The sequence below is a fragment of the Amblyomma maculatum genome, unplaced genomic scaffold (assembly GCF_055883805.1).
Source record: "Amblyomma maculatum isolate TAMU_Amacu unplaced genomic scaffold, ASM5588380v1 scaffold_15, whole genome shotgun sequence".
NCBI lineage: Eukaryota > Metazoa > Arthropoda > Arachnida > Ixodida > Ixodidae > Amblyomma > Amblyomma maculatum.
In genome coordinates, this window is record NW_028146740.1 from 10,923,560 (window position 1) to 10,946,824 (window position 23,265).

General features: G+C 48.1%; 1 protein-coding gene across 9 annotated transcripts in view; it reads left to right on the plus strand.

Annotated features, from left to right (window-relative positions):
- aop (ETS variant transcription factor anterior open) overlaps positions 1 to 23,265 on the plus strand; it is a 219,031-nt gene that overhangs the window by 167,344 nt on the left and 28,422 nt on the right. For all 9 annotated transcript variants that reach the window (XM_084586220.1, XM_084586218.1, XM_084586226.1 and 6 more), the window contains 4 exons: positions 7,985 to 8,092; positions 15,685 to 15,810; positions 16,904 to 17,004; positions 19,079 to 19,285. In XM_084586220.1, coding sequence (XP_084442346.1) covers positions 7,985 to 8,092; positions 15,685 to 15,810; positions 16,904 to 17,004; positions 19,079 to 19,285 — 542 coding nt within the window. The remainder of the gene's footprint in view (positions 1 to 7,984; positions 8,093 to 15,684; positions 15,811 to 16,903; positions 17,005 to 19,078; positions 19,286 to 23,265) is intronic.

A 23,265-nucleotide genomic window follows, 5' to 3' on the forward strand; every position in this document is an offset into this window, starting at 1 on the left:
ACACATCGATAGAAAGACTCATGGGACTGGGAATACATAATACACTAGAGGAGCTCAATGAGGATCACCTCACAATGCAAAAAGAACTGCTTAAGCGCACCAAGGCAGGCAGAGCAGTACTAGAGCGCCTAGGTATAGGCGTGGAACTTCCACCCGAGGACACGAAAACACAGCTACCCAAACTCATTCGCAAGCGACTGACGATCAAACCACTACCGAAGAATATGCACCCTTCTTACCACGAAGGAAGGAGGAAAGCTAGGGCGATAGCTCTACACGAAAAATATGCAACGAGCGAAGGAGCTGTCTATGTTGATGCGACAGAATACAGAACAAGCGGAGCGTTCGCACTGGTGGTGGTGGACGTGCACGGACGGCTGCGGGCATCAGGGCCAGTAGTGACAAAATCTTCGGAAACCACGGAATAGGCATGTTGTGGCACTAGCCATAGCTAGCACCGACGCGGATACAATCTTCTCCGATTCTAAATTTCCTGTCCGTAGCATTGCGGGGGGGGGGGGGGGGGCAGAATCTCAACTGCGGCGCAGAAAATACTGAAACTGACCAGGCAACCATAAAGAGAAATTGAGGTGATATGGGTGCCGGTTCACTCGGGGAATGCGGGAAATGAGGCGGCCCGCAACAGGGCTCGAGGTTTCGTCAACTGAGTCGGTGGGTCCTTCGTATTCATGGGTTACTCCAAGGAGGGGCTGGCATCTTTCCACGATATTACAAGTCATTACAGGTTGGACCGGCACAAATTTTCACCACCTGACAAAACGTTGGATAAGGCACAGGAGACCGCTTGGAGGAGACTCCAGACTGGATCCTTTCTTAACCCATATCTATTAGCAAAAATTAACAAAAATATACCCGGATGACTTTAACCCCGCGTGCAGGTTCTGTGGCGAAACACCCACGTATGATCACATACTATGGCAATGTAAAGAAGAACCTCCACCGGAAGATCTAGTACAAATTTCTTCTCTTGAGCAATGGGAGGCCGTTCTGGTCAGCTCGGACCCGGGCATTCAAGCCTTGGCCACCGAGTTGGCCACTAAAGCCGCCGCCAACCATGGACTGGAGGCCATCTAGAGCGGACCGTCTGCATCTGCATTTTGACGAAATAAATGTTTTCCAATCCAAATTCTCTGTTTACACAATCTCTCCCACCTTCCTCCCTTCCTGTGAAGGTCCTCCCTTGATGGGGCTGGGACAGGTAGATTACCGTCGCTTGCGGCGGGGGCTAGCCTGCCACAGAATTCTTATCTCTTGTAGGCCGTCATTGCACCCGCCACCGTTTCGGTGGTGGACGACGGCTGTTGTTGCGGCGCGCGTCTTTCTCTCTCTTCCTTTTCTTTCTTTTTTATTTTGTCTTCTATCCGCACGAGGCAGCGGAGGTGGCTCAGCTACAGAGCCAGTAGCAGGCCCATGCATTTTCTTTTCCTTCTTCCTACAGCCACAACAACAACGGCGCGGTTCAGGTGTCCACAGAAACAAGTGTGACAGATACTGCGCCTATCCCTTCCTGTGAACGAATTATTGATATTATTATTATTATTATTATTATTATTATTATTATTATTATTATTATTATTATTATTATTATTATTATTATTATTATTATTATTATTATTGCGGCGACGTTTTGCGAACGACATGGCGTCGTGTCCGTGCGGCTGCGTCCCAATCTTGGGACAAGTAGCGGTGCAATCGGAGTTGTCCTCCTATCAAACGCGTATCGGCGACATGCGGAACATGATCACATCCTGGCTGGAACCGTGTCTTTGTGTGGTGTTTCCCCGGTGAAACTTATGTGTGATTTGTCACAGATGGCCTTCGATCTGCTGCTTTGTTTCGCGGAAATTATAAGGCCTCAAATGGATCGTGTTCAAGCAACATCAGCGATGTGTTTTGGATCCGGCCGGTGGCGGATGGGTTCCCAATTTAGAGCTCATCAGCATCATCATCAAATCTTTTTATTTCCACTGAAATAAAAATTTACTGAAATTTTGAGCTCATGGGCCCATTGCTCCGTGACGTCACTGCTCCTGCTGCTCATCGGGCGTTGCGGCGAAAGGGAGCGCTGCTTTGTCGGGAGAAAATTAGGTTCTGGCTCGCGTTCGTTGTACCTCGGGAGAAAGCCCTCGGAAGAAAGAGGCCCCCCGTGACGCCGACCTTGCGCCACAATGGCACACACGCGCGCGCCGCTATAGGGACAGTGAACTCCTGGCATTATTCCTGGAGAGCGAAGGCAGCTTTGTTTTGGCCGGTCTCGAGGGAGAGCGCACTCCCTCCGCTTTGTTGCTGCTCCTTCTTTACTAGCGTCTCTAAAAGGCGGCGAAAAATATTCTGCACACAGCTGAGACTGCGTAAGTTTAAGAGTGCGAATTACCATGAGTACGCGTGATGGTTGCACATACTCTACACAGCAGTAAGGAGACTAGTAATATTACGAGTTGACCACGTACTTTTACATACGTAACTGTGACATCATCCTATTTCCGTGTCGTGCCACCTGCAGCTAGACGCATGCTCGTGATGGCCATCTCAAGTAGCAGCCATGTTGCCAAAATTCAGCAGTCGTGTGATCTAGTGACGTCACGCAAACGGCCGACTAATCAGTGCCATGTCAGCTATTTTTTATCATCCTCGAATGAAAATAGACCGTAGCGGTGGAGCGCAACGGAGGACACACGCATGTGGGACGGCTTGCTATACAGCACATTTTTTAGCCCTGACTAGAGGAGGGTTGTAGATGCAACCAAGAGATATTTCTCATCTTGCTTCGAACACGGACTTGGCATAGTAAATGCTCTTATGTGAAACAAATCAAGGGGAAAATAAAGTGTTGACTTTGGGATTTGACTTGGGGTAAACTAGTAAACGGCAGCAAGAAAGTAGGCGGAAAACTCTCGTGCCGATACAAAAATGGTCGCGTTGATTGGGCCCCTACAGGTTAGCGGAAGCAAAGATGGATGGACCAGAAAACGGCGTTGTGAGCGGAAACAGGTCGCCTTCATGTGGACACCCCACGCATTCTAAAGCGGATATGTGGGGCATCATACCCTTGAAGGCGGAGCTTAAGGGTATTTTTGCTCAAAGTGGTCGACGTTGCTCCAGAGTCGCACGTGCGTCGTATTTCAGGGTGGAACTTGTCGATGTTGATTCGAAGTTATTGAGGCTGATAAACGTCCTGAAATTGTCTTTAAACTAGAAAAGCTCGAGCAAATATGCTAGTGATCACCTTTCCGCGCCTCCTTCTCGCACCTATCGTTCTGTCTGCATTGGCGCTGTATATTTTGTACCTTGTTTTTTGTTGCAAAAATAAACTTTCAACTTAAAAAAAAAAAATCAAACTCTCACAGTTGGAAAATTCATTGGTTTGTATCATTGGCGGAATAATTTTGCTTAGTTTCATGTCAAACCGGAAGACGGCGGCTCGGCGTAAGCTAGAGTATAGTGCTTGAACGTTTCGATCAAGCATGAATGCTGTCGTGTTCGCTTTTTGCATATTCCTGCTGCCCGTGCACTCTCGCTCGGAGCGGACGCTTTCATCTCCTTTGTCTTTTCCTTTCGCCACCGTTGGCAATCAACCTGCCCAGGCTGGAGCCGCGTTCCGTTTCGTTCCTTTTTTTTTTTTTTTTTTTTTTTTTGCTCCTTCCATTTAAATATTCTCATTTTTGCGCGGGTCACTGAAGTGTCGCCTAATCGATTTTGAGCGAGCAAACACCGCCAGTCGCTGATGTTCAGCAAACGAAAGCAAGTGAATATAAAATGAAATGAATAAATAAAGACCACCGTGCTCGCAACGAATCGCGCTGCTAGTCGGCCTCAATTAGCATCGTGTTATTGCGCTGCGCGCGTCCGCGCCGGCCGGTTCTGACGTCACGGGGCCGGACCGCCACAAGACTTGCTTTTCCGTGGAACGCCACGATCGGCTTTCTTTTCGCCGTAATGGCGCCTTCTTCCCTTCCTCAACTTTGGTGCTGTGTTTACCGCCTGGCGATGCCTTTTATCGTTTCGCGCTTCTTGTTGTCCTGAAGGGGACCCCTGTTCTTTCCCGCCGGAATATCCTGATGGCAAATGATTACGCCTACTATGCTGGGAACAAAACAACGCCATGAGCGAGAAGAGCAACCGTGTATCCTTTCTTTTTTCCTCGGAGGCTGTGAATTGTCTGCTTGGATTGTGCTTGCCTAAATTATGAATTGTTAGGAATTAGTTTACATTACACATACCTTATTTTCGTTTTAGCTGCTATTGCTGGTCGCTCTGATCTCTATAAGGGCTCGATCCCGGACACGGCGGCGGTCGCTTTTCGACGGGAGACGAAGAGCAAGGTGCGATGCGCGTTCCCCAGGTGGTGGAAATTATGAACGCCAAGCGACTCGCCTGGCAGTAATCTCGCAGCCTGCTATTACATTACACCAATGGTCCGGTTAGTGATTATAGGGCGTCATATATGGTCTTAGCGAAGAAACAATATGTCTGTGTACAAGCCCTGCAGCACTGTGAAGGAATTTAAGACAGCGTAGTGATTTCGACTGTGAAATTCCCCGCAATACTGTGCTGAAGAGCTCTCCTGAGACCTCATTATGCGTGAAATATTCTCAAATTCGCATCTAAATTTCGACATACAGGCGCATATACCCCGCTCCGATGTTCCCGGTTAGTCAGCTATTTTCTTATTCCCCCAGCGTCTTCCCGTGCTGTTTCGTGAAGGACGTATTCCCAGTTGCTGTCGCCTTCTCTGGTCCCCACTTTTTTGTTTGTTATTTTGGTGACGGCTTTATTGGGCCATGTACCCAGGAAATTTTTCCGGGGAAGGGGGCAATTTTCCTTACTGAGCGCCGGAAGGGATGCTGGAGGGAAGAGAGACAATGGCGAGATTCGTGCTGAATTTCGAGTTTGGGGGCTATGCGCTTCTGCCTAATATACCGTCACTAAATGGGCATAGATTGTAATGGTGCACTAGGCAAAGTGTAGCGGACAAGAGCGACAAATAGGGTGTTTTCACGGCGGTCATTGAAAAAATTCTCATATGTGGCATTTGAACGCACGTGTGTGACCCCCTCATTTGACGGCGTCGAATGCACTCAGGGAATGACTCCGCCGCCACGCGTCGGCGTAAAGTAGACCGCGATCGAGCTCCTGCGCCAAGGCACTTTTTGGTGAGGCGGTGAACATGCTTTCCCGAACATCCCTGGTTTCGCCACCACTGCGATGACGCAGCCGTTCTCAACAAAGCACTGCAGGCGGCTGAATGGGATGGCTAAATTACTTTTACGCTATCTTCGTTTACAACGTAGGACTGGGTCGACCGGAACGACGCATGTTGTAAGCATGCTTGTGTCGCTTTAGTTAACGGGTGACTAACAGGTTAATAGGAGGTAGCTCAGTGGGACAAGCGATTCCGAGGAGGACGCGGGATGGATCTAGGGTGTGGAGGCCGCGTTTGGATAGAGGCGAAACGCCAGGCGCCCATGTGCTGTGCGCGTTAAAAGGCACAGGTGGGCGACATTTTACATTACGGCGTCCCTTAGAGCCGGTGTCGCTTTGTGACAAATCCTAAAGAAAGGAAATTAAGAAAAAAATTGAGGGGGATGCTTCGCCCTAAATACACGCCTTTAATTAATTCCGCCTATACTTTGACCTGTCCCGGTGGACTTAACTGAGTATGTCGTCGCTTCGAACCCCCTTCGCCTCCGATGGCCGCTCAAGGGGAAGCCACCGTGAAAGCACGGATTCGTCACTGTGTTAGTAGGAAATCACGCGCCTGTTTTCGCCGACACTTTTTTTTTTTTTTTTTTTTAAGTGTTGGGTTACGGCAGCGGCCACCGAACGAGCTGCTTTCTGTCACAATGAAACCGCCTTTATTCACCAAAGGAACCCACTGGGCGACGTTGGTGCGGGATCTCGTGGGGGCGTGTACTGCTTCTTCTCGCTCATCGCGCGATGCTCTGTACTGGGTACGGCAGTCACGGCCCTCTCCCTCATGTCCCTCTCCCCCATGGCGGACTCGGCCCATGATCGCGCTCTTCGTCGCGCGGCCCTTTTCAGTGTCTGCCGATGCTGCGCGGCGATGCGTAGCCGACGCATTTTGGTTCTTCTGTCCTCTTTTTTTTTTTTCATCGCCTTACTGTTTTTATATTTGCTTTGTTATTGTCATTTCGGCCCTGTGTTTTTATCTTTGGTTCGGACATACCTCCATTCTTTGCGCCCTTGGAAGCGGACGACGTCCAATGCCGAACGACGTGGCGGCGGCTGGAAAGAGCAAGAAGAAAAATCTCTGGACGACGATATTGAAAAGGACGGAGGTGGCAGAGGGTTGGAGAGAGAGCGAGCGGTTAGAAAGGATGGTTGGAGATGCCACCGCTGCTGGAAGAGCGCCACTTCCTCCTGCTTGGAGGAAGTGGCGCTGCTCGAAGTGCGCCTCCGTTCCTCATCGCCGTCACCGTCCACTCCCCCCCCCCCCCTTCCTACCTACCACCACACACACTCCGCACTGTTTTCCCCCTTTGATTGTCCTCTGTCTCTGGTTGCGTGATTCTCGCCGGTGACGACCTTTCTCCTCCTCCCTTACGGCTGCACGTCTCTATCGGCTCTCCGTGTTTCCCTCTCCCAAACGCCCGCTGTTTTTCATGTCCGTCTAAGTTTTCTTTTCTTCTTTTTTTTCTCAGAGCGTGCGCGGCGCGCGAGCGTTATCATTACCCCCCCCCCCCCCCCCCCCCCCGCCTCGCTGCTCACCCACTGACTCGAGGGTGTTTTTCTTTCCTTGTCAAAGGAACGGGTGGAGAAAGTAAAAGAATTTAAAAAAAAAAAAAAGAAAACGAAGCCAAAGGCAGCGAAAGTTCGAGGAAAAAAAGGAAAGCGCGGCGAAGAAAGATTGCCCGCGGTGTTTTCTTTTTTCCTCTCTGGATGACCGTGGTGGTCGTCGCTGGCGTCGCGTCCCAAGGCGACCGCTTTCACCCTCGTTGCGTGTCGTGTGACGGGGCTGTGGCGGCCCGGCTTTTATATAGGAAAGAGTTGGGATCGGGCGGACAAAAAGAAAGAAAAACAAAATGACCTGAAAGAACATGGCGGACGGGGTTGGGGGAAGGAAACGCCTCCGGCGGAGCGCGTACAAATCGCCCTCCTTCCCCTTCCCGCGCTTGTTGAAGACGCCTGCCCGCGGCCGATGGTTGTGGCGGCGGTTTAGCGCGGTAGTTTCCCCGAGGAAGTAGCAAAGTAGCCGGCTCCGCCAAGCAAGGCGCCCTCTCTCTTTCTACGACGTTGCTTGCGGAGGCCTGCCTGGCTCTCTGTCGGTGGTGCAGCGTCGCCGCCAGTGGCTCTTGGTCGTGCGTCGCATCGCGCATCTGCTCTACTCCGCCCGCATGACCGAGTGCGCGGCCTCCCGAGTGTGCACTTGTTTCGGCGACACCGATCCTCAAATCCGTCCACTTCTGCCGGCTAACTGGAACATATAGCCCGACTGTCAGGCAGCCTCAAGGTCGTGCTCCGGCGGTATGACTCGCGAGTTTCTCACGGGATGTTTCATCAGCTCGTTCGTATCTGTACTGACTGCTGGTTTTAATCCTACGGCTAGTTTATAGGCTCATTTTTTTTTTCTTTTTTGTTCTCCAACGTCCGGTGCAGGCGCTGGGTGTTCCTGACTGCGTTACGCGGTGTGGCTGCGCTGTGCTTGGATACCAATAATGATCATCCCTGTGCTACCTATTCGTCATCCACACTCATGTCGTTAACATTCGATCGTTAACAGTGTCAACGAGATATTCGTTAAGTGACCCAGATTCGGTGCCTGGTTGTAAAAGGCGATTCTGTCACACGTGCAGCCAGTGATGCTGTGCTAGCAGTGTCCGTTTCAATTCCGTGGTGTGTATGCTTTGGTTCATCTCAACCGCCGTGCCGGTGGCGATGAGGAACGCCGAGGCGGCGGCAGCGAACTTTGCCATGAACTCTCTACTGTGCGGCTCGATTCCAGGCAACGACCCGCGCCAGTGGAGCAAGCACAACGTGTCCATGTGGCTCGAGTGGTGCACGGAGCAGTTCTCCCTGGTCCCCACGGACTCCGAGAACTTCCACATGAACGGTGAGTGCGGGGTTCCTACGTTCGTCCTTTAAACTGAGCATCGAGACAGAAATTACCGTCAATACAGCCTTTATGACTAAAATGCAATGTCTGCAGAGCCTTACTGAAACAGACGATGCGCCGGAAGGTACTGCGGACCTCTTCAAAAAATAAAATGCTTCACTGCATGGCGGCGCGTAATTATACATTCAAACATGCATGGCTTTGACGGTTTTGTGCACCGATAAACCAGGTGGCGGTACTGTTAGGAGCAGTCAGTGGTACTTTTCGAACACTGAAATGTGCCTCAACGCAGTCTCTGCTGTGCGGGGAAGCTATATCATACCGAAAGCAATATAGGGAGCAGACGATGCTGGCGCGATCGAACAGGCCGACTGCGAGTTCTTCATGACGCCGGCGCGAATGGCTCGTCCAACACACGCGAGATCGACGCCAAGTATCAAACTACTCGCCGGAAATCAGGAATGTCGGCGATGCACTCTTGAAGAGGCGTAGCTTGAACAGATCCGCGGCACACATGCTTTGCATTTCTCATAGCGCGCCCCATTTTTCGAGCACAGCCTCGACGCGTGCGTTCCTCAGGAATCTGCCGACAATTGCACGCACGTAAGAGCAGCGCACGAAAAGCCGCGTGTTTGCTCGGTGGACCGTCGAAAACGACCTGGCTGCGCTGCTCTCCGTCTGCTGCCAGCGACATCATCATGGGGGATTATCCAGCATGCATCGCTTCATGCAACGGAAATTCGGGCACGAGCGTTGTTTATAGCATCCTCGATCACCGCGCACTGGGTGCGCCCCAAAACCGGCGCGGTGCCCTGTGCACCGCGGCGGTGGCACCCTGAAGCGTGGCCCGCATTGAGCGTTTGTTGCACGCGAAAACGCGTCGCACGCCGGACGGCCGCGTCGACGATTTCACTCCCGCATGGTCAGCAGCCGAGCGACGTGTTTTTTTTTGCCGCCCAGTTGCGCGACGCACACGCCCCCGTGCGTCGAGGTCGCGCACATCTTGTTTTCCCTGTCGCCGCGAGCTTCAAGTTGTGGTTTTCTCTCTTTCTTCTGGGTCAGGTGTGTAAAGAAAACAGGCAAAGGCATCACTTCCAACAGCTATGGATCTAAATACAGAAGCCATAGGAAAGGGAGGTATCTGAGGTCCGCTGGCAAGGCTAGCAGCTCATAAACAACCTCCGAACTCAGCGTAAACACTCGTGGCCCCAGCGGCCGGCCCACCTTCACCGAACTTCTCCTCCTGCAACAAACTTGAGCGACTGTGACTAGAAAATGCCATAGAACTGACCCATCGACAATGCGTCGAAGGCGCGATGCACTGTTCTCCGGAAGGGGCCCTTAATATAGAAAAGACAATATCACACACCAACAAAACTGCTCGTCGCTTTGGCTAGCTAACCTAAAAAAAAAGGAAATGCATTGTGCCCGTTGCCTGGAAATTGCTGTCGTCGCCTCGTGCGCGGAGCGACTCCGAAAGACTAGATTCCGGCTCGGCCGTTTCGGCCGAAACCCTCGGTGCCGTCAGAGCACCAAGCGTCAGAGCATTGGGTCTTTCCGCTCTCGCGGGTAGCCACCATATCGCGGGCGAGTCTCTCGGCCGGCGTGGGCGTGGCTCTGACCGGAATCACGTGACGGCTGCTTCGGCTCTCATTGGCCCTCTGCCGCTGCCCACTTCCGGCGTCGGCGCGTCGTCGGCGTTTTTATCTGTTCAGCCTGCTGTTCAGTCAGATCCCGACGATTTGGCAAAATCCACACACACCGTTGTAGAAAGCAACAATGTCAACGGTACGAGGCATAATAATGTCTGAAGAGAACTGAATGATGTCACGGAAGCGGCTACACGTACGGTAGAATTATATAGAGTGTATTTTCTGCTATGCCAAATATTACGGCGACGGCGCTTGTTCGCTAGTTTTGTTTCCCGCATATACCATAAGTGAGCTAAATCCAGTCGTTACGTAGACAATCGCAGTTATCCAAAAACAAGAAATGAAAGGTGTTCTTCAGCCGTCTAATGTGGGTAAGGGCCCCGCTGAGCTTGAAAGCACGATAGCCGTGCCGATCGTAGCAGACGTTCCTGCTTACCCAGAAATGCTTTTGGAACTGCATATAAATCACGCAGTTCACGTCTCAAAGGCACATATCGTACGTTACAAGCTTGACGTGTTAAAGGCACTGCACACTGCTATGTTAAGCAGGAAATCGGTAAACAGCCGCTCGCTATCGTTGAGGCGCCAGATGATCGGCCCGATAAAAGAACTGGTCGGCTTTCGGGCATTCACCGTGTTTACGCTGTGTGAGGTCGATTGTCATACCGTCTTCGTAACCAGATGATCTTGACAGCAGTTTATAGATTGCGGCAACCATCCGTACTATTTTTCTGCATCGCGTCAGTCTACGTGCAGATGCCATGGCAGACGCGAGCACATCGAACAGGGCGGTGCGGCTTCTCTGCTGCGCGTGTCCCGCAGTGCTTGCTGGGTGCGTGACGGTGCGGACAACGAAAAACGAAAAACTGCCCCGGCAAGGGGCGCTTCCGGTGATCGAGGACAGCGGGTGCGCACCAGTGCGGTTTTTCGAGGATATATGGTGCGCACCAGGCCGCCCAGGGGCGCACTGGTGCGGGCGATCGAGGATGCTGTTAGTGTAACTTCCCGAGCTGTTGGTGGCGGCCTTCGCCATTACTGTGGATTCTGTTTGATGACTCAGTTCAGCAGTACTTTCATCGGCGCATGGTTTCAGACAATGCCCCGTTTTCACCTCATTTAGCCCTAATATCAGCAGGGGGAACCAAATTGGAATTGTTCTATAAACTAGCTTAACCGACTATGATTTTCACCTCTTCTGGCTGTAATATCAGCAGTAGTGAGGTACTGTCTTGTTGTAAAGGAAATGATGTTTAATGGAGGGAACTTCAGTTATTTCTTATTTTTGGTGACACTGAGGCGTACTATTGTGGTGGAATTCCGCTGCAGCATGCTAAAAAATATATAAAAATGGTTCATGGGAATTTTAATACAGTGCACGTTAAAGAACCCCAGGTGGTCGAAATTTCCGGAGTCCTCCACTACGGCGTCTCTCATAGCCTGAGTTGCTTTGGGACGTTAAACCCCACAAACCAACCAACCACATAAGTCTTAGAATATGGGAAATGTGATCTATGTATATATATGTGGTGTTACGTAGTCGCATTTTTCTTAACAGTAACAGGGACCCACGTTCATTCTCTTGTGTTTCCGCATACATATTGGGACTCATTCTGCTGACATCTGCACAGGCGGCTAATTTCATGTGCCAATATGTGGCAGGATAAACTGTTGAGCACGTCGGCCTTCTCGTCTTCTCTTCAGTGTGCCATGTCGCCATCTTATTTGCAGATTGTCTGGCAAGAAGGCTAATCTCGCCTTATTGGCTAGGTGTTCTTTTCAACTGTATTGTTATGGATTGTACTGAAACAAAAAGAAAATTGCATCTTGCAGTTGTTAACAAGGAAAGGAAGATGCATGAGATGCGCTTCTTTCTCCTAATTCAAATCTGCAAGTCCATAGCTTTGTGAACAAAAGCGTCAGCCAAATCACTTTGAAAGCTAAGCGAGTGTGCAATATGAAAGCGGGCAGCCGAGCTGCACAAAAATGAACGATAGGCCAGAAAATTCTCATTAATACTCTGCTGCGGTGTTAGCCATGTTTAAAGAGGAATATTTTTGTACTCGGTGCCCACACTTGTGTTTACTGCTTTATGGCCTGCATGTTTCTGAGCTGTAGGTCACACAAAGCATGCTGGAGGCAGAAAATGCCTGGCTAGGCCCATCTGGTATAGTTACGGTGACATTATAATTTTTGACCTGTAATTTTTGTTCTTTTATTTAACTAGTTAGGCCTGACGTAATGGAAGCATTTATCTACTGAGCTATTTATCTGCATAGTATTGGGTTTAATGGCACATAAACGGCTCAGGCTATCATGCGCCAGGCACAAGGTTGTATCTTGAGTTTAGTGGAGTATATGTATTCATTCTACAGTTTCTTTAAAACATTTGCTTCCTTTAGAAAGCTAAAAACGCATGACAGATCAACAAGACCATTTTCACGTAAAATCAATGCTGGATGGAACGGAATGTGCTCATTGTAAAATTTAGTAAAATACTTTTTACTTTGTGTTTCAAGTCCTGTGCACGAAAATAAAGAATGGTTTATGATGAGTTCCTCTCTGTATTCTTCACACAATGGCTTGTTTTTTGTTTGTTTTTTTTTTTTTTGTCAACAAAAATTATGCGTCAAATGTGTATGGCCAATGCGGTGTCGGCATAAAATCACTTATATGAAACGTTTCTGATGATAACATGATTTTCATTCCCCCAAGATCGGCTTCACCAACTGTACTTTGTTATTTACCTCACTACACCATGAAGACTGCCATTTCTTCTTTAGTTTACAGCGCACTAGCGCTATGCAGTCTCTGTATGGAATATTTATGTTCTTGATCTGTTTGTCATGTGCTTGAGCAGAGCAAACATCTGCTCTCTCATTTCCTCCAATGCCGACATGACTCGGGACCCAACAAAATGTTATGTCCTTGAGCAAAGGCTGCTGATATGTATGATGTCTCCAAGTAGTAGAGCAACTGCGTTTTTGTGGTGAAGGGCGATCAATGCACCTAAAGAGTCTGTGAAAATAATACAGTTTGTGATGTTCCTATTGGCTATTTTTCTTATTGCCATAGCAAGTGCGTAACACTCAGTGGTAAAAGTGCTTGTACACTGAGGTAGTCTTACTGTTTTTTCCCATTTTCCTTGCACTACTGCACTTCCAACATGCATGATTATCTTGGAGCCATCTGTATAAAACTGTGTGCAGTTTGAGTACTTTTCTTTAAGAACTAAGAATTCTTGCAAAATATGTTCATGTGCTGTTTTCTGTTTACAAAACCGAGTCAGTGTGAAATCACAAACAATGGGCTGTACTATGGTGGTAGTGGATCGCGCCTTGATTCAATATCAGGGGGGAAATTTAGTATTCCCAGCTCTTGGCATTTATCCTCGAACCGGTGTAGCAAGGGTTAGGTTAACTGAGGTCTATTGCTGAACAACACTGTGGAGCCGCACTTTGTAACAAGAGGGTAGCATATATGTTTTGGTAATTAAGTGAAACTTGAAATTTCTCCAACCGTCACTTTTTTATTTTACAAAAATCCGACGTTTCAGAGCCAGCTCGGCTCCTCCTTCAAAGGTGCATGACGCGGGGCTTCGTGCAGCTATAAGTAAAGGAATGGTCGAGGGGGAGAAGAAAGCCCCCTGCGTCATGCACCCTTGAAGAAAGAGTCGAGCCGGCTCCAAAACATTGGGTTTTGTAAAATAAAAAAAAGTGATGTTTGGAGAAATTTGAAGTTTCACTTAGTTATTAACCCAACCAGACAGGCAAATCTGTCAAAATGTTTAACTTTCAATGTTTTGGTAATGAGCGTATTCTGAGGAGATATGAAAATGTAAGCATGCTTCTGTATTCGAGAAGGGGTTCATTTGTTTAAGCGTAAAGACTGTTTATGGGAGAGATTCTATATGCACCAGATGCGAGACGCAAACCCAGGTTGTGCACTGGGTCCAGTCGTTTTAGGTATGACGCTCTTGCAGACCCGTACACTACACAACTGTAATCCAAACAAGACAGTACAACGGAGTGATAAATGCGCTAAAGGCATATTCCATCAGACCCTCAATGTTTTCTTGAAAGGACCTTGAGTATATTTTGGGATTTGGTAGCTTTCTTTTTAAGAGTATTGATATGAAACAAGAATGGGAGTTTTCTGTCAGAAGTTATCCCCGGGAATTTATGCTCATGTTTAACTGGTAATTCAGCCTCGTTCAGGTGCAGAGTGGGGTCAGTTTGTATTCCACGTCTGAGGGAAAACATAACTGCCACTGTTTTCTGTGGAGAAAACTGAAATCCATTTTTGTCTGCCCACGTCACTAGTTTATTAATTGTTAGTTGCACTTGCCTCTCACATGTTGCTATGTTGGAGGAAGTGCAAGCTATTTGAAGATGGACTGGGACCTTTGAAGATATGGAAGATGGGCCTTCTGGACTGACATGTTGTTCAATTCATGTTCATGACCTTTTCTGTTGCCCACTGTGTTCTCACCCTGCTGCCCGGACCTCTCGAAAACGAATGTGATACTTTTGGTACTAAGGTGATGTTTATAGCCCTTGTTCATGACTAGCTCGTTCTTTGCTTCTTTTTATGTTTTGTGTTATCTTGTTGTATTTATATTGACCTTTTCTCTGTACCTATTTTTGTTTGCGCTCCCCTCTTATTTAATACCCCAACAGGGGCCCTTAAGGGTTAATAAATGATGATGATCGTCGACTTAGGCCGAGTACATTATAGATTTTAGTACTACTTTGGAAATGGAAATCATTTTTATTACAAAGAGCATTGTGCTTAAAATACATCCGTGCAGAACACCATTTTCTTGGGTAAAGGTTTTTGTCAGAGAAAGAATGCTAGCAGGCAACGAACCAGGAAGAGGAGGACACACACATATGCGCTCACTAACAACTTTATTTTGGAAAACAGCCGGTTCGTGCCTTATACCCTGTTACCCTACCCTAGCAACATACCCTACCCTACCCTAACCCTAGCATACCCTAGCAACATACCCTGTTAAAGGTTTTGACCGTATAGTACCAAGACGCACCTGAAATGTACGTTTGGATAGAAAATAACTCGGAACTTTCAGCATTCGGCCACGGATCCCTTAGTGTACTACGTCACGTAGGATCCCGAACCTCCAGGTTGTGTCGTACGCTTTGTCTAGGTCAAAGAAAATGGCAAGGCAGTGTTGCTTGTGTATAAAAGCCTCTCTGACTGTGTTTTCAAGGTGAACCAGATGGTCTGTTGTTGAACATGTTTTTCTAAAACCGCATTGGTTGATGTCTAAAAGTTCACGAGATTCAAGAGTAAACGTTAATCTGATGTTGAGAACTCTTTCAAAAGATTTGGCTAGACAGCTGATGAGGGCAACGGGCCTATAACTGCTTGTGATGTCGGTGGTTTTCCTGGTTTTAGGAATGGTACAATTATCACCTTATTCCAAGCCTCTGGGAGTATTCTGCCAATGCATATGTTGTTAAAAAATTCCAAAAGTGCTTCTTTTGAGCGATCAGATAAATTGGCAAGCATTTTATAATGTATTCGGTCAGGACTGGGTGCAGTTTGTTTACCTGCAGATAAAACATTTTTTAATTCCTGGATTGTAATTAGGCTATTGTACTCCTCGTCCTGGCTTTCACTTGTTGGATGTCTGTTTTTTAGCTGTTGTTTTGTCTACTATTGACTAGGGCTCCTGCTACATCCTGAAGCACTGGTGATGGAAGAAAAATGTGTTTTGTCTTCTCATGTGATGTATTGCCTTGAGAAAAGTCGGTGACAAGGTGGGGACAGCTTCGGCACGAGAAATCTGCAGTCAGTCCCAGGTGTTTATGTGAATTAGCCTTTAATTTGAGGCAGCATCACATCTCGCATTTTATTGCACCTTTTTCTGTTCCCCGAACATTTCCTGTCGTGTTTTTTAACGCCTCTTGCCTGCAGGAAAAGCGCTGTGTCTGCTGTCGAAGGCCGACTTCTTGGAGCGAGCTCCAAAGGCAGGAGATGTCCTCTTCAACGCCCTCCAACTGCTTTTGCACAGGGCGCTGCACACAGCACGGCTCACAAATGGTTAGAGCTGCCTCTCACTCCTGCTTAACAGCATGCGTTGCACAGACCACCGTGCAACCACTATTGCCAGCACGTGTTGGCAACACTGACTGTTCAGGCTACTGCGGTGTACTATGTTTTCCGCTTCTATACTGACAAAAATTATAGCTCAACGAAAAGCATTTTGACACGAAGATGAAGGCAGCTCTGTCCTATCCTCTTCTTGCTTGTCCTGTCAGAATGCTACGCTTTTCGTTGAGCTAATATCTAACCAACTTCCCCACACTGTAGTATGAAAAATAAAATTTAGGCTAGTGACAATCTCTGTACAGCTAGGATGGTTATGGTGGACATGCAGTTCTTGGTTAGAGATGCTGTAGTGGTCACATCTTGACCTACTGGTAATTTCTTGAGTGGTTTTTGCGTACTGCTTCATAATTGTCTGTGCATGTGGGTCTGCTGTGCAAAGCAATTGATGTTTGCCTTTTGCACTGTTATGTCCTTTTTGTGTGGTTCCCAGAATATGGCAACACCAGTATGCGTTTGTGTTGTTGCATGTGCTGTAAGTGGGCATGTTTAGTACAACCAAAAACAGCGGCCAGCGAAACACCACTTTCTTGCTTTATCATTTTTTCATACCTTTATTGCTTCCACTAAGAAACAGTTCCTTTATGCAACTTTGCCATTTTGTGGCTCTCGTAAAAGTACTGCCTATTCTCAGTGCCCTCTTACGTTTAGAGCCAGCCTCGTTATTGAACGTCAAGTGCTGGTGGCGCATGCGATGCTTGCTTGCGGAGTCTCTAGAGCAGAATGCCTGGTGGTCATTGTTTATTTTATGCAAACCAACTTTCAGGCAGCTGTGCATGCTTACGAGGGGTGAGTGGCTGACTCGAGATGTAATGGTGCAGATGAGGAGCTGAGGCAGTGAGGCATGCTTTGCTGCTGCCATAACTTCCCTGAGGGCTTCAAGCACCACAGGAATGGAGGAGGAGGGGAAAAATAAAAGATCACAGCAACTGTTTTCATTCAGGCACATGCTCTGAGAGAAGGCTGCGGAAGAGCTCATGGCAATAGAAGTCTGGGGCTGGATTATGAGGTCCTTGTTTTCCTGCAGGCACCCATGGTAATGGTTCGGTGCCTCGGAACACAGTCATCACACGGGACATTCAAGGGTTTGGCCAGGTCTTGCTGCAAGACCCAGCCTCCTACAACCAGGTAGATGTCTTCTCTGCATGTCAACTTGCAGCGTGGTTTCAAGCAACTCTCTGGTGCTGGCCTAATACATGCTCCTGACATGAAGCTTTCTTTCATTGCTTTGCGGTTCACTGTGCATACAACTTTACCACTGGCTGCAGCACTTTTGTTATTTTGCAGTGGGGATTTATCATTCTAACTTTTCAACTTGTGCTCCAGATGTTAAAGGAGTATAGACACGTACATTTTCTGTTCCGGTATTTTTGCTTTAATCGATCCACAGTGGACCAAAACAGGGGGAGTGCGGACCAAAAAGCCCCAGCACAGCCCAAGTAATTTATTATCAGTGCATTTATCAGGGCCAGTTTCGGTTTTGATCTCTCCGGGCACGAGTGCGCGATGACGTCAAAGATACGAGAACGCCACATGAGCGCCTGCTACTGGCGTAAACACAGAATCTGATGACGCATTCCGGTCGCATTTTTCGTCTGCTTGCGGTCGCACGTGCAAGAAAATGTCGTCGAGTAGCGCTTCAGCGTAGCATAATTAGTACTGCGACATTGTTTCGCCCGATAGCACTTTGATTCCAACCTGCTCTCCTGCGACTCAAGCGACGAAGTAGGAATCAGCAGCAGCCACGAAAGGTTCGTGGGCTAATGCGCAGGAAATGTCAACTGGTAGGACATGTTGAACAAAGGAACTGATTACCGTGAAGATGTTGCTTTTTCAGTCTGGTTGGCCAGCGCTGTGAGCCAAGCTGGCGTTCTAAAAAAAGTAATGATGCGATCAACCACCGTAACCCGTAAGCTCTCCCGATGGCTCCCGTGCTCACTCCTGCTCACGGGCTGATTGGTCCCGACGCGGCAGGGCTGCGTGTCGCCGTCCAAGCATGTGGCGCCATCTGGCGCAGTCAAGGCAATCTGGGTGCGTAAAGCCGTGGCTGCCGCAATCGGCTCCCAAATCATAGCAGCCTCATAGCCTCTGCTATCGGTAGTCTAGCTGTCACGGATCGCTGTTTATTTTACATAACTATTTGTACAAAGGACTATCAATTAAAATTAAATTGTGAGGATTGTTTGGCCAATACTAAAGTCCTGGTAGACGTAATTGCAGTGTTACAAGCAAACTGTTTTTTTTTCCTAATCTGCTACCCGGTGCGACGCACCTGACGTCTGCTAGCTCCGCTGCTGAAGACGTCGTGCAAAGCAAGAAAATGTTTTACGAGATGGGCTTCCCAGTAAAGCGGCGTGAAAGTCAGACGTTTAGTCCTTTCCGAAGCACCGTCCGCTGTCACTTCGATGTGAAACCAGCTGGGGCTAGCGAAGTCTAGGGCCTATAGGCGGGGAGCGGCGCGGTTCATTCCCGGCGCGCCATCGAAAGGCACCATTGCCGGAAGCCCTGCACTTGCGCAGGCATACTGTTGGGGCCCGAGTATAGTAGGCAGTCTCCATTGTATACCGTGAGGTAATTGTAACGTGCACCAACGAAGAAGCCACCGAGTAAAGCGAGCAGAAGCGTAGAACTTTCTCAGGGCACGGCCGGAACCGGCCGAGTCCGGCCATGGCCAGAGGTGCAGACACGGTGAGCTATCCTGTGTCGTCACTGCTCTTTGCTTTGCCGACTCTACGTCACAGTTGTTTGATGACGTCATGTTGTTTACCTATGTACACGTATTCATCACAGAGATGTCGCTGTCGATGGGTTTTGAAAAATGGAGTACTTGCCTGGCTTGTTTTTGTGAACTTGCCTCAAAAATAAATAAATATCTTCGCGGAAACGTGCGATGTTGGGATTGCTTGGGGAGCATCTGTGTATAACCAGGAAAGCAATCGTATTCCTTCCGACGCTTCAAAAATTGGTGTCTGTACTCCCTTAATCACTAGTACTCCATATTATCAGTGGCGGAAATGATTTGCTTTAATTAAGTTAACAGGATGCCTTATATGCACAGCACAGGCCAAGTCATGTTGTTGGAATTATACAGAAATTATTAGTTTTAGTTAACTGTGAAAAGACGCCTGCTATCTTTCGCTGTGGTTAAAGTGTGTCAGAGTGTGACTCCCTGTTTGTGCTGACAGTGTTTGGTTCTGTCCAGCCCCTCCAGGTGTCTCCCTTGTCAGCCGAAGTGGACAGCACTGTGATTCTGAGTCCAGACCCTAGCTCGGGTGGCGAGAGTGTACAGGGGGATACCAGTGGACAGCAGGCTGGCAGTACTACACCGTCTTCCAACGGACCCGGATCAGCCAAGAATTCCTCTCCCTCTCCATCCCTCGCAGCGACGCCGCTGCTCGTTGACAAGCAGGTGTGTTGCTCTCCAATCTCAGTTGATCACTGTGCTCACTGACATGGGCCACGCTGTGACGCATAAGAACGGTGCGAGACCAATACTCTGGAAGGATGAATGCGGTGGTCAAGAGTTGAGATGCTTTTCTTGCTTTTGTGGAAGGTTGAATCTCCTTGCCTAATCATGCGTATACTGGGCTGAGGAATACCGCATAACAATCAAAGATGTAATTTTTGATAAATTTTTACATCGCAGCAACTGTCCACTCCCTCGGGCAGTGGCAGCAATTAGCGGGATGTTAGCTCTAATGGAGAAAGTCTAGGCCTTAGCTGGTTTTAAATAATTAACAGTAAAATAACACTGGTAGTATTCCTCGGCGCCGTGTTTACTGTAATGTAATTATGACCACGAATGCAATGCAAGGGGCGACTTTGCATACTGCCCCATGGGAAATAGTAAAAGCACGAATGTAACATTATACCGTCGGTCAAAAAAAGGTACCTTTAATTCACTTGATGGCCTGCACTTGCAGTCCCATCCAAAGCATTCTTCGTTTCGGAAGTCAAGCTCTGAGAAACAGGGCACTCCTTCTTTTTATCACTGGAGGTGATTAGCACTTCTTGGAAGAGTGAGCGGCAGAAACCCACTGTTGATCTGCAATGCTCATGGTCACTCGATTCTTTACTCCAATCAGTGTAAAACACCCAATCCTTAAAGGGAAGCTGAAACGGTTTCAAATTACATAAGATTCGGTAATTGGAAAGAAGCGGTTTTGTTACTCATGTGTATCATGTGTGTTAATCCTGTGTGTCACTCTTGTGTTTTGTCATGTTTCACTTCACCTCTGCTCTTAGCTGGTGCTTCACTCTTTCTTTTGTATTCTAATTCTTTTAGTATTTAGTCTCGTTTAGCTACCTGGTGCTCTGGCATCCTGCATACTCTAGTGTTTGTCTTGTTTCGCTTCACCTTTACTCTTGGGTGATGCTGCATGCTTTTACCTCGATTCTAAGCACAGCCTTTTTTCACAATTGCAAAGCCCAAAGTGAGGGAGAGTGCTTACATTCAAAACACCCCCCTCTTTTCGCTGCGATATCTTGATGAGATGGGTGCAAGAAATAACATTTTATTCGGCAAACATTAAATATGTGCAGGCAGCGAACATACTCAGTCACTCTTACAGCCACTCGAGTCCTTCGCACCGCTTGAACCACCACTCTCAGAACCCCAGATCGTCTTCTGTTACGTCGAAGTGGTTTGTGATAGAATACTTCCTAAACGACTTGGCCGCAACGTTCACTTGGACCCGCCTCTATGCATCTAAAATCCACCTTGCAATTGTTGATGGGAATGCTTTCTGCAGCTTTCCTGTTGGTGTCTTCTTCCGGTCGGGATTCCGCTCCCATTCTTTGTACTCCTACCCAAGATTGGCTCTAAAAGGTTTGTTTACTGAAACGTTGAGCCGTTGCAGTACTGGCATTATACCGCCTGGAATCACAACCAAATTGCAACTGGTGTTGTGAAGCTTGGTCTTTACCTCCGGGATAAGATGGCCGCGAAACACATCGAACAGAAGCATTGACTGCGTGCCTGCAGGTCTGCCGAGCGGTGTCTCCAGGCGCTGCTGCCATATTACTCGAATCCAGTGTAATGTCAGCCTCAGCTGCCATCTACCCTTTCACCTGAACTCTCACAGTGCCGTTTTTTGGGAAACTTTCATTTTTTTGTCATGGTTTTCCTCTTCGCGATGGTTTCGTCCATCAGCTGTTATGCATAGCATCACTGTGACATGCTGCTCCTCGTATCCTGTCATCTTCACCTCCACTTATCTGGCTCCTAATTCACTTTCTGTACATGCTCTCGGAATGTCAAAATACACTGGCGCCTCCAGCGTTGCCGATCTGGCCGAACTTGTAGCAGTTTTCCCTGCAGAGCTTCAACACGTACCCCTGGAAAGTGTTGAGTTTTTTCTCGAAATCTGCTGGCAGCTTCTGGCATATTGCAGTCCGGCATATCAAAGAAGATCCATTTCATTAAATGCTCCACGCAGTCCCGGCTTGCGCAGAACATTGTGCAGGAAATCTGCATTCTCGTTGCGATCTTCATCGCTTTCATCTGAATTACATCGGCAACAAACTCACAGACTTCTTTTTCAATTTGCGGATGCCGGCCCTTGCGCGGTCCCTTGAACTTCTTGCATGTCATGGCACCTTTGAAAATCTTGTCCCGCTGCTTCCTCTACCTGATGATGCAGGCTTGATCCATACCAAGTTCTGCGGCGGCACTGTGGTTGTCATTATCTTCGGCAAACGCGATTGTAGTTCGCTAGAACTTCAAGGTGTAAGCAGTCCTCTTTGAACTCATTCCGCCTTCCTTCAGGCCTATAGTAAAAACTTGTTAATTCGAACTTCACGGGACCGGTAAAAAGTTACGAATTATCGAATGGCCTAAAAAAAAACTGACAAGAACCATTTGTATTGCGGTAAATGTACTGTATTTAGTGGCGTAATGAACTCACTTGCATAATGAACCCACCAAGCCCCGATCTGTGCCTACGAATCTTAAAAAAAAAAGAAATTTCCGCCATCAGGGTCCACAACACATTTCTTGGCAGTGCACCAAGATGCTGCGCAGGGATAACTGCGTGTTTACCTTTTGATTTTAGCTCCAGTAGGAGAGAGGGGAGGGGGGGAAGCGAACTTGGCAAAATGCCAGCGCTTGTCGGGTTGTGCAAGCCTCCTCCTTTTCAGTATGTCTGGTTTATCACTGGGGCCCGCACCATCTGCTGCCACTTCAATCATTGGAGCGTATGATAGTAGCAAGGGGATTTTGAAGTGAGCAATCTAAAAATTTAAAGCCAGCGTCATGATCGCAGCTGATTCGCATGCTTCCGTTGACACCGATGGGTGCATGGCTGTCGCAAAAGAAAAAAAAGTTTAACTCATAGTGCCCGGTTCGAGATCATAGCCTTTCATGGGCGTCGGCTGGGACCACGCCGACAGTACTTATCCATATTTCCAAATTAACAGGGCTGGAATTAACGAGTATTTAGTTGCGAGCTATGGAGGTTGCGCAGAAGAGAGCAGGCAGCCGCCACCGCCGCCATGCATTGACCTTGCCGCGGCCACCGTCCCCTCCCTTCAACGCCGCTGGCCGCCACGCCGGTCACTGCGTCATTTAAGTTTTACCTACCCTTCCATGGTTTTACCTGGTTCCGTCTTTTGTTGCCGTTTTGGACGTGTGCAGCCTCTAATTATGCCTTTTTATTGCAGAGATGTTTCATTACTTTTCTTTTTTGCCACCAAGCCGCCCAGACGCGCCGGTGCGTAGTTCGAATTATCCGTAGCGGAACCGACTCACGTTCAAATTAACGAGCTTTTTTATACACATATCTCTATAGAGCTTGGCCAGACCTAGTAGTGTAGTTCGAATTAACGAGCTTAAACAGCCATTAAAAAAGCAATGCGCGCCCGCAATGCTAAAAACGTTGCATGTGACAACATGCTGATTTACCAGGGTCACTTTTGGTGTTCTGTGCCACCAGCTGTCGCATAGTGTCAGAACGCAGCATTACAAGGCCACGCACAAGGAGCCGGAGATCACACCATCGATGCCGCACCACGTCAGGAGGCCGATGGCTAAACGAAAGAGTGAGCAAGCGCGCTTGGTGGTCTTCTAGCTACGCTTGGCCATGCGTTCTTCCTCACAAAAGAAGGGGGCTGCTTAGATTTGCTTGTAAACTTTTTTCAAAATTTTTTATGAAAATAAGGGAGGTTGCTTAGAGTCGCAAAAATACAGTATGTTTTAGTCATGTTTAGCGATTCACCTTTACTCTTATTGCTGGTTGCTGTCTTTCTTTTAAGGTTTAGCTTCTTCACCTTTACTCTTTTTTTGTTGTTGCTAACATCCTTCATGCATTTATGTTACTATGTTGGGATGCACCCTTGTTCCCCTGTTTCTTGTTTTTGTCCATCTTGTTTCCTTTATTGTGGGACAGGTCT